This window comes from Mastigoproctus giganteus, chromosome 2 (genome assembly GCF_048544385.1).
Source record: "Mastigoproctus giganteus isolate SK-2022 chromosome 2, ASM4854438v1, whole genome shotgun sequence".
Classification (NCBI taxonomy): Eukaryota; Metazoa; Arthropoda; class Arachnida; order Uropygi; family Thelyphonidae; genus Mastigoproctus; species Mastigoproctus giganteus.
The window spans coordinates 39766323-39780822 of NC_143576.1; the positions used below are offsets into that span (position 1 = coordinate 39766323).

The window sequence follows — 14500 nt, forward strand, 5'->3', positions numbered from 1 at the left end:
CTCAGATTGGGTTGATGTAAGAGGTAGGGTTCCCCCAAGCATCAGCATTAGGACCACTGTTGTTTTTGATTTTCATAAATGACATCGATGAAGGAATAGAGGGCATTATGTCTAAATTTGCAGATGATGTAAAGATTGGTAGAGTAGTTAATGATTGCGCCAAGCTGAGCTTCTTCAGAATGACCTAGATAGATTTCAGGGATGGTCAGAAAAATGGCAGCTGCGCTTTAATCTGGCAAAGTGTAAGGTATTGCACCTGGAAAACAGTAACCCCAAAATAACGTATACACTTGGTGGAATTTGAACTAAAGTTGGTAGTGGAGGAAAGGGACTTTGGTATTACAATACGGTCAGGAATGAAATTCTCCAAGCATTGTAGCCTGGTTGCAAAGAAGGCTCATGGTGTCCTATCAATGATTTATCGAACAATTGCTAGTAGAGATAAGGACGTCATAATTCCATTATATAAGGCTATTGTTAGACCAGACACTTGGATACTGTGTTCACGTATGGAGACCGCACCTAAAGAAAGACATTGTTCTTCTTGAAAGGGTCCAAAGATGGGTAACTCGCCTGGTGAGATCAGCAAAAGGGTGTCCATATGAGGAAAGACTGAATATGTGGGTTGCAGAGCTTGGAAACTAGTCACCTTAGAGGAGACTTGATTGAGGTATTTAAGGCTCTGAGAGGCATAAGCAAAATGAATGAGGACAAAATTTTCATGGTTATAAATGATTCCAACTAGAGGCCATAATTTAAAGTTACAGGTGTAGACGTTTAGACTGGATTTCAGGAAGTTGTATTTCAGCCAGTGAGTTATACATTACTGGAATAAGTTACCTACATTGGTGGTTGAGGCTGACAGTGTGTGGAAATTCAAAGGTCAGCTGGATAATTACCTATAGGAGGAGGGAAATGCAAATGCATAGGATGTCTATTTGCTTTTCTCATATTAATTATTATTAATTTTTTAATATTCTTCTTATTTTTATTTTATTTTTATTATTTTTAAATTGATTTGATGTATTTATTATTTTCTTTTATTTATTAATTTTTTGGCTGATGCAGCAAAAGCCATAGGCTTCCTTGCACCATGTGGCCATTGCTAATACTAATTCTAATTGCAAGAAAATTCCTACCCTATGGCTGAGCACAGAATCAGAAAAGATAATTCACTGTGACAAGGGTCAGTGTCTACATTTAAACATGTTAAGCGGGTGATTTGAGTGAATTTAATTCCAAGAAACTATCTCTGAAACTATTTACAGAATATTTCAAAAAATTCTGCCATCTTCTGAAAGTTCATTATTTGCTTTAAGTGTTCTTCATTTTAAAGGATATGGATAAGTTTACCATTTTCCCCTTTTTTAATTTTATTTTGTTTCAAATAACAAAATATATCAATGACAATATCACCAATTTTTCCTATATAAAATGTCTAATCACTTATTAGACTCTTTGTATGAAACTGACTGAAAAAAGTCACCCATTGTGTGGAACACCAATTGTCTGATCAAAAACAAAAAAAAAGAAAAAGAAAAAATCAGTTGTTGCTGATAAGAAGAGAGGCAATGTTATAACTGCATTGGTCCATAGAGAAGAATGCCTAAGGTAATGCTCATATTCAGATTCCCAAAGATTCAGATCTCTTGGCTGGGTATTTTGGAGGACAGAAAAAAACCCATCTTTGAGAATGAATTGCAAAAGTGCATTGACAAGGATGGTGCTTATGTATAAATCTTAACTTATTTGCTTCTTTCAAAACTTAAATTCAAAAATTTTCAGTTATCCCTTCAGGTAACAATTTGATATTATACACAAAATGGTATTTGTTCAAAGTAACTTCTGTTTTAATAATACCAATGGATTATATAAAATACAGATGACTCAGAAGTCTGAACCAAGAGGCCATTATGAAATTGTGGTGTACTCATTTAAATATTGTTTTATTAGTGGACAGGATGCAACTTTTATTTCTGGTGGCAAGGCCAAAATAGGAGGAAGTGAGTTCTGACCATAAATTCAGACTTCTGATACACCTCTTCCAATTAATATATGGATAAGACAAATTCGTTTATTTTAAAAAAAAAAAAAAATTTACTATACCTGGAGAAGCAGCTTGATAATATATTTCATGTGTTATCATATTTTGTTCTGGAACAACTGTATGACAAACACTCATAAGAGTCAAAAATTCACGAATATAAGGAGCTGTGGGCTATTAAAAAAAAAAAAGGATATTTTTAAAATAAATTTAAATTATTAAATTATAAAATAATTATTTTCATTATTAACAAAATGAGAATTCAGTGAAATAACTGAATAACAATATTTTAGAAAAGAAAGCCTCAAAGTATGTGAAATTCAAAACTATGACATTAGTTAATGCATTGCATCTTTACTACAAAGTTAAATTTTTTGGACAAACTGAAGTTTGTACAGTGGCATCGTTATATTAACATTTCATATTGTGAAATCCTTCAGTTGAGTACCACAATTCATACAACACTGTTTGTGTATGTCAGTGCTGTCCAACCCACGGGCCGGATCCAGTCTGCAAATAATTTTTATACGGCCCGCCCAGAAAGTGAACTAAAACAGCATTTTAGAGAGTCATGCGACTGTCTGTACAGGCATGCAAGCGATGAGCTCGACTGTATCAAACGTGTACATGTAGTCCAGTGCAGTCATATGTACACTAAATACAGTTATGTATGCATCAACCTTTTCATATTGTGAAATTCTACTATTTTAATATAGCTTGTTCAGTTTATTGAATTATTATTAATTTGTATTGAATTTGTTCTGAAAGAGGAATTGATTTCAATTGTTGTGTTTTTAATCAAAGGTGGACTGAAGACTATTTCTTCATTGAGTACGACAAAAAAAAATGTTTGTTGTATAAGGATACTGCATCATTTGTCTCAACAAACAATAATGCGAAGAGTAGAAGATATTGGAATTAATAAAAGAACAAAACACATTGAAACCGAATCAGTCAAGAAATTTATTTGCTGTAAGTGTCAGTTATCAAGTTGCACATTTGATCACTTTTGAAAGTAAACCGTTCAGTGATGATGAATTTGTTAAACGTTTTTAGAAGCTATGGATGAAATTTGTCAGGAGAAACGAGCAATGATACAAGACAAACAATTACGCGAAGAGTAGAAGATATTGGAAAGAACTTGTTCCAACAACTTTTGGAAAGCGTAAAACAAGTGAAATATTTTAGTGTATCACTGGGTGACAATACTGATGTAAAGGACACAGCCCAACTCCTTATCTTAATATATGGAATTAATGATCATTTAATTCCTCTGATTTGTACATCAAATCGTTTCAGAATACATTGTTATTATTTAAATCCCAAATTAAGCAAGAATCCATTTACTTCTTTGGCTGAAAACTACAATCCCAGCTTGCAATTTGAACTTTTTGATTTTCAAGCCAAAACATGGTTCAAAATTAAGTAGATGGACTGCGAAAATAAACTACTTGAATTCTACAAGGCTCTCTCATTTAAAGATTTTCCACTAATAAAAGAAAATGCCATGAAAATGGCTACTTTGTTCGGATCAATGTATGTTTTCGAGCAAATTGTTTCACACATGAAATCAAATAAATATTTAAAAAGAAACTGAATAACAGATGAGCATCATCATTCCGCATTGAGAACTGGCATCACAAAATTTTGAATAGTTATCTAAAAACATTTAGCCTCAATCATCTCATTAAATGTTAAGTTTTGTTCAGTAAATGTTGTGAATTGTACATAATAAAATTTTTGAATATTTTCCATCTTAGGGGTATCATTATATTTATTTATTTATTCACCTTAGATAGTATGAACCAGAGCTGTAATGCTCTGGTTCATAATATTGAAAAGCAGTGATCCTTTTCAGGCTGTAAATTTTCTCAAGTGAACATTTAAAAGCAAAAGTATTTAAAAAAAAAAAAAGAAAGAAAAAAAAGTAAAGTATTTGAAAAAAAAAAAGAAAGAAAAAAAAGTAAAGTATTTAAAAAAAAAAAAAAAGACAAAAGTCAAGTATTTAAAAATAAAGTATTTAAAAAACAAAAGTGAGTCATAGTTTTTAAATTTTAATAAAATCTAAAAAATAAATCACTGACATATGTTTAAAAGTGTTTGGAATTTGCATTTTTTATATATAGCCTGAAAATAAAAAACTGTAAAATGAAAACAGAAACTTCCTTTCATATGTAACAAGATATGGAAAATGTAACACACTTTTTGTGTGTTACATTTTCCATGTAATTTAGTTTAAGGAAAATGTAATTTCTCTCAAATCATGCAGTGCGGCCCGCAAAACAAATCTAACTTTCAATATGGCCCTTGTACTGGAAAAGGTTGGACACCACTGGTGTATGGGGAAAGGAAAATCAAAACCCTCTCCACACTTCCGGCTCTGTTAGACATGAGAACAGAGAACAGATAGATGAAAGTGACGGTACGAGAAGAAGGAAAGTGCTGTCAAATAAGAAAGGGGCAATTATCCTTAACTAAACTAAGACCACCATTCATGCCATTAACTTAGAGACCAAAACAGTTGTCAGAGTCACTCTCATATGGACTGACTCTGTGGAGGGCCCAGTCCACGAGACTGCCAGATTGGTGGCCACCTGGAGCAAGTCTGCTCTGCATGAATTCACAGAATCACACTGGTTCTTTACAAAGTAGACCTCCACTTTGTCGGGAGAGACATTAAATGCCTGCAGCTGGCGCTTGGTCTCTATCTTTCCCTCTTAAAACAAAGCTAAACTAAGACAAACTTAAGTTTACTACTTTCACCTCACACTAAATTAACTGCTACCATGTAGGCTGCAGATAGATGTCGTGTTCTATTAGATGACACAGATGTGTCAGACAACACCACTGCTACCAAAACTTCTGTTCTTCAAGTTGTTCCAGCCCTACTGAAGTAATCATTATAGCAGCATGCACAGAGCAAAGCACATATTTAGATACTTCGGTCAGAGATCCCCATACTTTTCTTTTCCTCAACTTCCACACCTGATATTTTCCTTCACTGATGACAAATATGAGAATATGCATGGCTCTGGACAGTGGAGCAAGGAATTGCAGAAAGCACCTGACCTCTTGTTATTCCCATACTTCTGTGAATGCTCATCCAAACTCATTGCACAACTGGACAAGAAAAAAAAAAAAAAAGACTACCTATCTGCTCACTGATGAGAAGCCAAATACACTGCTCAACAAAATTAACAGAACACATAAAAAACGTAGCATAACTTGTGCAGCAATGAAGTGGGACAAAATTTAGTATGGAGGTGTACTATAGAATTATGATGAAATGAGGAGACAGTGGAAAAGTATAAGGGGCATTTATAGTAGTTCTATAAGAATTACCAAAAAGGTAATTCTTATAGAGCCTTATAGAATTCTTTTTATAGAATTACCAAAAAGATAATTCTTATAGAACCTTATAGAATTACCAAAAAGGTAATTCTTATACAATACAAGATGCTCGGTCATAGGACATCAGTACAACATATGATCCCCTCCAACCATTGGAGCCTGACAGTGGTGAACCATGCTCGATATAAGGGTGTCTATAAGATTCTGTGGCAGCAAATCCCATTCTTCCACCACCGGTGCAGACTGTAGTTCACTAAGTGACCAAGGAATTGGTAGTCACCATGCCATGCAATGCAATCCCAAGGGCATCCCACACATTCGATCGGATTTAAGTCTGGAGATCATACCAGCCACGGCAGTCAGATATCATCAGTTTCACGATATTCCTCCACCACTTAAGTTCTATGTGCCGGTTTTTTTTTTTTTTTTTTTTTTTTTTGATTTGGTAGTTGTTGGCGCATCGGCTTCTGTGGCCATATTGCACCTCCCAAGGTTTTTGCAGTACTTTGATCCAAGCCCGAGGCGGGAATCGAACCCGCGACCTTTGGGTTGCCGGGCAGGTACTTTACCCACTCGGCTAGCCCGGTCGGCCTCTATGTGCCGTGGCATTCTCGTGCATGAAAAGAAAAACTGGGCCAGCCACACCTCTAAGAAGTCACACATAGGATCTGTTCTCGGTACCTCTGTACAGTTATGGTACCCCATCAAAAAATATGAAGAGGAGTGTGGCAATTGATCATTATTCCCACCCACACGAGAATACCGCCTCCATCATAGGTGTCAATTTCTCTGATGTTGGAGGGAGGGTACCGCATTTCTCATTGTCACCAAATGAAATAACATCAAGAATCTGTTTGAAGGCTAAATCGGGACTCATTAGAGAATAGAGCTGTACCCCATTTGTCAGGGCTACAAGTCATGTTCATGGGCACCAGTTTAGACAAGCTCTGCAGTGGTTTGGGGTTAATACAACCCACTAGCTTCACTGCATAGAGTCCACTTGGATTACGCCTTCTAAACACAGTCTGGTTGGAAATGTTTCCAACTGTGGCAGTAGCAACCTCAAGAGACAGTTGATGATAGGACATCATAGTGGTCCTTCATGCTGTTAGAGCCAGAAAGTCTGTTCTGGTTGATGTAGCCCTCGGTGACCTTGGCCAGCTCTTCTTGTAATGGTTCCTCTCTCCTGAAACTGCTTTCAGAGTGCCGAACACCCTGTGACACATTAAGCCAACATGCCCCTTCTCCTTGTGACTGCCCGACTTCAAGTTATCCAGCAGCCCAGCATCTCAAAGAATCATCTAAACAATGACTTGCCATCCTGAATACTGGAAATGTGGCTATCACACTTAGCAAGCCAAAAAAATGTGAATGAAGTGATGAGGTTGCAACTCGTGTTTTTATAGGCATGAATAATTTTTATAATGTGTGGCTCTGTATTTTTTGATTTTTCTATTGGATACTCAGAATTTCCATGCCTATTATATCAAATGTTCGCCTTTGGCGAAACTGTTCACAACAAAATATTCATGAAAAACGTTTTGTTCTGTTAATTTTGTTGAGCAATGTAGCTTCAAAACAGTGTCATCTGAGATGTGGTACTCAACTGAAAGTAAGTAACAGTAGTGTTTTCTAGTGGGGAAGCATTACTTATTTGAAGCATAAAGAGAGCAATTTGTTGCCCTCCTTACACTTACAATACATAATGCTTCTCCATTAGACAGATTTTATATGAGATGTTACTATAATGATACGAATGAACAAAGTTCAGTTTGTCTAAAAAATTCAACTATATATTAACGATTAAAATCACTAACTAATGTCGTAGTTTGAGGCTCATTATTATTATTATTATTATTATTAGCTGTATTGAGGCTTGTGCTGCATAAGGCAAAAAAAAAAAAAAAATTGAGTAATCCTGAGAGAGAGAGAGAGAGAGAGAGAGAGAGAGAGAGAGAGAGAGAGAGAGAGAGAGAGAGAGAGAGAGAGAGAGAGAGAGAGAGAAGAGATAGAGAGAGCAGTAGAAGGAAATCACCAAGAAAGAGAAGTATCCAGCTCAGGGCCTTGGGTGTGCCAAACCCATACTCACCAGATGTGAGCCCCTTGGGCTACTTTCTACCTAAATTATTGTTAGTCTAAGAAGCATACCTTTTGGCATCTCTTATGTTGTGTAAATAAGTCACAACTGAGTTGTCACCATTTATACCCCTGGGTTCCTACTGGCGCATTGATGAGAAGCCAAATAGCTTTGACACAGTGCTGTTTGAGTGGTGGTACTCAACTGAAAAGAAATACTGCTATTCTTCTTCTCTAATGGGGAAGTATTACTTATTTCAATGATAAGTAAGGCAACTTGTAAAATCCTTCACAAGTTGCCCTCCTTATGCTTCAAATATATGAGATGTTACAATAATGATGCCAATGTACAAATTTCAGTTTGTATAAAAAAATCAACACTACATAGTAATGATGCAAATGCACTAAATGCCATAGTAAAATGATCATAGTAAGATTAAAATCCATATATCAAATAATCCCATGATTTCTTTCATTTTAAAGAACACATCAGGAATAGACCAATAATTTTCATAGGTAGGTTCAACTATATAGGTCTCAATTTTCTGCAGACAACATTCCTATATTTATGTTATACTATTCACAACATTCCTATATTTATGTTATACTATTCACAACATTCCTATATTTATGTTATACTATTCACAACATTCCTATATTTATGTTATACTATTCACAACGTTCCTATATTTATGTTATACTATTCACAACATTCCTATATTTATGTTATACTATTCACAACGTTCCTATATTTATGTTATACTATTCACAACATTCCTACTTTGTGTTTACTGAAAAGTATGAACTTTTCATGAAAAAGTATGAACTTTTCAGTAAACACAAACTAAACATTGAGCATGGCAATTAGCTTGATGCAATGCTAATAAAAATAAAGCAACATTAAAAATTTATGTGTAACTGGCAAATAAAATGTGCATATCAGATAAATATAAACAAAAAAGCTCTACTAAAGGTGACAGAAACATGATAGAGAATTCCACTCTCTATGTTACGTTCATGGTGGCCAGGGAAGAAATATGCATTTGTTTGGAATTCTGCCTAGGAATGATAAGATGGCCAACATACAGAAGGAACCCATACGGTTTAACTCAATACTTCTTTTTTTTTCTTTTTTTTTAATTTTAGGGGAAGGTCAATTTTATAAGAATAGTCTGGCTAGTTTTTAGAATGAACCAGTTTAGTAGAAATAAAATTCACTTGAACAGAGGAGGCAGAGAAGGGTATTTTCTAATAGCACAGAAAAGCCTTTACAGGCTGAAGTAAATTTTTAATTGAGACAATTACAGACGTTACTAGAAAAATTCAGTTAAGTGGCAGAGACCACAGTTACACATACGCCTTCACTACATATACTTGTGCAACAGTGAATTAACATATTAACAAAAAGAATAAGCACTCAAATCACTACAATGCATACAACACCGATTAAAAAAAAAAAAGCAGGAATAGCATTTACAGCAGACATGTGGACAAATAAGGTGGAGGGGTATGCTTCTTATTCAAGCATAGCTAATAAGAATATTTCCACAATCTGGTCATACCCAGATGAAAGTTGAATATGAGATCACAGTGGTAAACAAAAGGGGGGGGGGAACATGCTAAAGACCAAACAAACCACGAAGAAGTAAAAAAAATCTTTAGTCAAATTCAATGAACAAGTATAACTGACTCATTATAAGAGACTTTAGCTTACCCCTCATGAAGTAAAAAATTGTGGACTGGAGGTTCATCAAGTGGAATAAGATTCATGAAGCAACTAAATGACCTATTTATTCGAGCATATTAGCAGAAGCACATGGGGAAAACATGATTCTGATCATGGATCCAACACCAATATAATGATTATAGTTAGTCAGTACAAAATGGGGACAATCCAAATGAAGTTTAGAGTGAAGATTGTTACACTTGTTTTGAGTTTAAGGGTGCAAAAAGCTAATGCAACTATTCAACTTTCAAACGGTTTTGGACGATACCAGATTTTATGGTTATCGTAATTTTTTTTTTTTTTTTTTTACCTTACGGGGAAACTGTGAGTTTGAATAGTTTGCTTGTCTTTGTTTCCTTTAATGTTATATATCAACATAACAATTTATTAATTATAGGTTTTTAAAATTCTGGTATATTATACAGGGTGATTCAAAAATGACTTTACAACTTCGCAAGTGTATAGAAACTTATTCAGGAAACATATATTTATTAAACTGTCATATTGCAGCAAAAAATATCAAGTTTTACCTAGAACAGTCATTTTGGTTCGATGTGACTGCAATTGGTGATGCAGCAGACATCCCATCTGAATTCCCAAATGAGACATAACATAACTTCTGTAACTGCGGCAGTGATTTTAGTTTTGAGCTTGGCAAGATTGGTAGGTAAGGATGGAACAAACACTCAATCTTTAATGAAACCCCATAGAAAAAAGTCTAGAAGTGTCAAATCTGGGGAACGAGGTGGCCATGCTAATGGCCCTGCTTGACCAATCCACCGACCTGGGAAACGGTTATTGAGGAATTCCCTTACCTCCGTCAGGTAGTGAGGAGGTGCTCCACCTTGTTGAAAGTGAAAGTGTCCTTCGTGGTCATCTTCATTGAACTGTGGAATGAGAAAATTTTCCAGCATATCCAGATACATGATACCATTAATGGTTGTCTCATGGGAAAAGAAGGGTTTCTAAACTTTTACTTTGCTGAGGATGCAAAAGACATTCTCCTTTGGGCTGTCACGAATGTGTTCCAGACATGCACATGGGTTTTCGCCAGCCCAAGTCCTGCAGTTGTGGGTGTTAACCCTACCACTAACATGAAATGGTAACTCATCATTAAAGATTATAATCTTTAGTGATGAGTCATAAATAATTATATACACATAAATAATTATTTATGTTATCCTAGTAATGTTTCATCTTCCTCTATCCGATGTAACATGTCTTGCACTGTGGTAAACGAGTATGGCTGCAAGTGTAAACGTCTTCATAACACACTCCAAATGATCGGTTGTGTAATGCCATCGCACGGGATGCATGTCGCATTTAAAATAGGTCTCATTTTTACTGTGGATGTTGCCTTTCTTGAGGATGGCCTTCACTTTTCTGATCAGCTTCTTATTTCTGTTACCCCGTTGGTACTAGGTTAGTTGGACAATCTTCACTCTTATCTCTTCTATCTTCTGCTGTAGCCTTCTTTCCCAGGCTGATGGTTCCATGTCTTTGCGTTTTGTGTTATATTGTTCTCTGGTTTTACTTCCATTCATCCTACTGCCTAACACAGCAGCACAATAAATGGCTATGCGGATAGTGTCTGGTATTACTTCGTTGCTGTTGAGATAACCCAGTATTATTCATGTATCGCATTGGTCTGTGCTTGCCAAAGGATTCTATTCAGTCTCTGCTTCGGTATGGGGTGGGTATTTGTGGGGTCCATTCCCTCGAATTCTGCTAGTGATTTCTTCCACTCTTCTACAATCCTGGATATCATGATCTTGCCTTTTTGGACCTCAGGTGTTTTGGGTTGTAGTACTTGTTCTGGCTGTTCCTCCTTCAGTTCTGGTTCCATTATGGCTGTATTCATTATTTATTGTAGTTGGTCACTCACGTTAATCCTGCTTGATTTTTTCCAAGATTGCAGGAGCTATCAGGTTCTTCTTGATGATGGTCCATCTCTTGTTTGCTATTCACTGTTTGGTGACCCAAACAGTTGGGAATCATTCCAACCACTTTGTGTGTAGTTTTGTCCTGTACATTGTCATTCTGTCTCTAGTTTCGTTACTTCACAGAATGCTATCAATACGTACATATTCATTTTAATGCTCCAATTCATGCATAGGCTTCTTCTTTCCTTCTTCTTCGTATTATTATACTTCTATTATTATTGCTCTCTGATGGGAAGTTCCACCTCATGATGGGTACTGGTACCAAGTGTACAAGGTGGTTTTTATGTCCGGCTGTTATTACTGTTGGTCGAAGAACTCTCGGACTATCCTACAGGTGTTTAGGATTGCAAGTTTCTGGAGTTCCTTGTAGATGTTCTCTGGGAGACCAATATCTCCTAACTCATATGTAGGATGTTTGGCACCACACTGGTGGTTAACATGGTGATCTAGACGGTTGTTACTTGTTCCATATCCCAAAGCAATTTGATCTCCTGTCATAGGTCTGTGCACTTTCTGATCTTTTCAGGTAGGTAGGTAGGTAGCCATTTCCTTCTTGTCATTAAGGGTTATGCCTAGTCAATTGTACAAGATCGTCTTGTCCCTTATTATGGCACAGTCCCAGAATAGTTTGTGAGTAAGGGTCTCTAGTACGGCCTGAGCTTCATACTTGTAATACAGTATAGTTTCTTTGGTCAACTTAATTTCCTCACTAGCTCCTGATGTATTATCCCGGAGATCTGATTGTGTCTGGGAGTGTACTCTGTCTGGGTGATCACACTGCATCCTGTGGTGATGTGCTGGATCATTTCTATGGCCAAGTGACATCATCATCAAGAGATATCATCTGTCACTCCAAGTTCCTTGGCAATGTATTTTCTATAGTTTCTGTTGCTAATTACCTGGTCTCGGACGGTGAGTATAAATCCTTAAATCCTTCAGTCTCGGGGAAGTGGCCTAGTCTTGAGCCATGCACTGGAAGCCATTTTATCCATTTGGTCTTGAGGGAGGTCATTAGGGTGTCTGCCATAGAGCATTTTCTTTGTCCATCTTTCTGGTTTTTGTTGTTTTGTTGTTTTGGTTTTTTTTTTTTTAGGAGCATTAGCAACTAAGGCCATATTGCTCCGGGGATATGCGGTGGTTATTTCCTGACCTTTCCGCATCCTCCATATTTGGTGGTCACGGGCTCGAACCCCGGTCTGATCAAGAAGCGTGTGCTACGCACTGCTGCTCCTGCCCACCTGGCTACGGAGGCGCCTCCATCTTTCTGGTTTTGTTTGATACATATGGAGGCAACCTAAGCTTGGAGACCCTGCCAGCCATATGGCTGGAGGGGTCTTCTCACTTTGGTTGAGTGGGGTATGCCTCTTTCCCTTATGGCCTGGTAGAGTGGATCTGTGTTTTTCTAGAAGTTCGTTATTTGGTTTTTAAGAGCATTAGCAACTAAGGCCATATTGCTCCGGGATATGAGGTGGTCATTCCCTGACCTTCCCGAATTCTCCGTATTTGGTGGTGACGGGCTCGAACCCCAGTCTAATCAAGAAGTGTGTGATACGCACTGCTGCTCCTTCCCACCAGGCTACGGAAAAGCCTTTTCTAGAAGTAAGTATTCCTTAAAGTTCTATAAAATTTTCTTTTGTTGCTTGATGAGGTCTATCAAGCCCCTTTCTCCTTCTTTTAAAGCAATGATAGCTCTCTCAATGGCCAACTTCAAGTGGTATTGCACTTGGTCGTCACTGTTCTTGCCTTTCTCATGATCTCCTCCAGCTCAGTGTTAGTCCATTCTAGGATCCCAAAGAAGTATGTTAGCACTGGGATTGCATAGGTGTTTATGGCTTTAAATGTGTTCCCTCCCTTCAGCTTTGCTTTGAGCAGGCTTCTGAATCTCCGACAGTATTTTTCAGTCAGGCAGGCCTTGATCTCTTTTTGCTCTAACTGCTGAGCCTTCAACATCCTCAGATATTTCCAGGTCTCTCCCCATGCCATGGTTTTTTTTATGAAAACAACAAACACAAGAGGTATTAGAACTATAGTACTTAGTACTTACTATAGTACTTACTGTGCTTGGGTTGAAGGTTGGGAAGACAAAAGAAGATATTAGTTGACATTAGACTTGAACTTCTGTAGACTGTAATTTTCAGGAAATATGTATGAAGGAAGGTTGTTCCTGAAAATTGCAGCTGAATGAATAAAAAAGGAAGACGAAATGTTGGTTCTGTGAGTTTGAAGTTGGACAGTAAATGGATGTTGGCTGCATGTGTTCGGATTGTTTTGAAAGAGAGAGAGAGCAGAATTATAGAAGCCAATTCAGAAGAACAGTTCCCATGGAAGTATCTGTAGAAAAGGTGTGTGTGTGTGTGTGTGTGTGTGTGTGTGTGTGTGTGTGTGTGTGTGTGTGTGTGTGTGTGTGTGTTATGGAAGTTTAATGGCGCATAAGCTTCTGGGGCTATAGTGCACCTTACAAAAGGCATGCAGCAGAAACAGTACATCTATGAGACAGCGAGTGGAGAGACTCTGCTGGAGATGAGTCATTAATTAACCTAACAGCCCTCTTCTGAATGGAATCTAGAAGCCTGAGAGAGATTTTTTCCGGTCACCGACCCAGACTTGGGAACAATATTTCACGGTATGGCGAATTTGCGATTTGTACAAAGCGAACAGCTGTTTGGAAGAAAAGTAATGCAAGAGTGAAAGAGAAAACCAACTTTTTTTGGATGCAGAGGAAGAAATATTTGTAATGTGCTTGTGACAAGAGAGATTAGAAGGCAGGGTAATCCCAAAAAGAGATATATCATCTTGCCTAGAAACTGGAGTGTCACCAAAGATAAGGCACCTCTGTAGCCAGGTGGGCAGGAACAGCAGTGTGTAGCACACACTTCTTGATTAGACTGGGGTTTGAGCCTGTGACCACCAAATACGGAGGATGCGGAATAGGTAAGGGAATGACCAAGCATATCCCCAGAGCAATATGGCCTTAGTTCCTAATGCTCCTAAAAACGAAATAACAAACAAACCAAAAATAACCATAGCAGCTGAAGAATCGTTAGTTAGTTAGTTAGTTAGTTGAGTTTTATTGGCGCATCAGCAACTTAGGCTATAATGCGCCAAAACGTTGTCAACAAAATTAGTAAAACATTCAGTGACCTAATGAATTAGGTCACTAAGTCAGAGTATAAAAACAATTGTAAACTGTAAAAGACAAATATCTGTAAACGAGTAACAATAGTAAACCTTAAAAAAAGAAGATTTTTTTTTTTTTTTTTTTTTAAATACGGGTAAAAAGGTTTACTGTTTTTAGGAAACTAAAAATAGCAGACACATGGTCATTGTCGGATAAAATCTGACTGAGTGTATATGGCTCAG

At 37.0% G+C, this 14500-nt stretch overlaps 1 protein-coding gene across 2 annotated transcripts in view; it reads right to left on the reverse strand.

Annotated features, from left to right (window-relative positions):
* The window catches only part of ATP8A (ATPase phospholipid transporting 8A1), a 1160338-nt gene that overhangs the window by 654884 nt on the left and 490954 nt on the right, over positions 1-14500 (reverse strand). For both annotated transcript variants that reach the window (XM_090368461.1, XM_090368462.1), the window contains one exon: positions 2107-2218. In XM_090368461.1, the coding sequence (XP_090224587.1) occupies positions 2107-2218 (112 nt within the window). The remainder of the gene's footprint in view (positions 1-2106; positions 2219-14500) is intronic.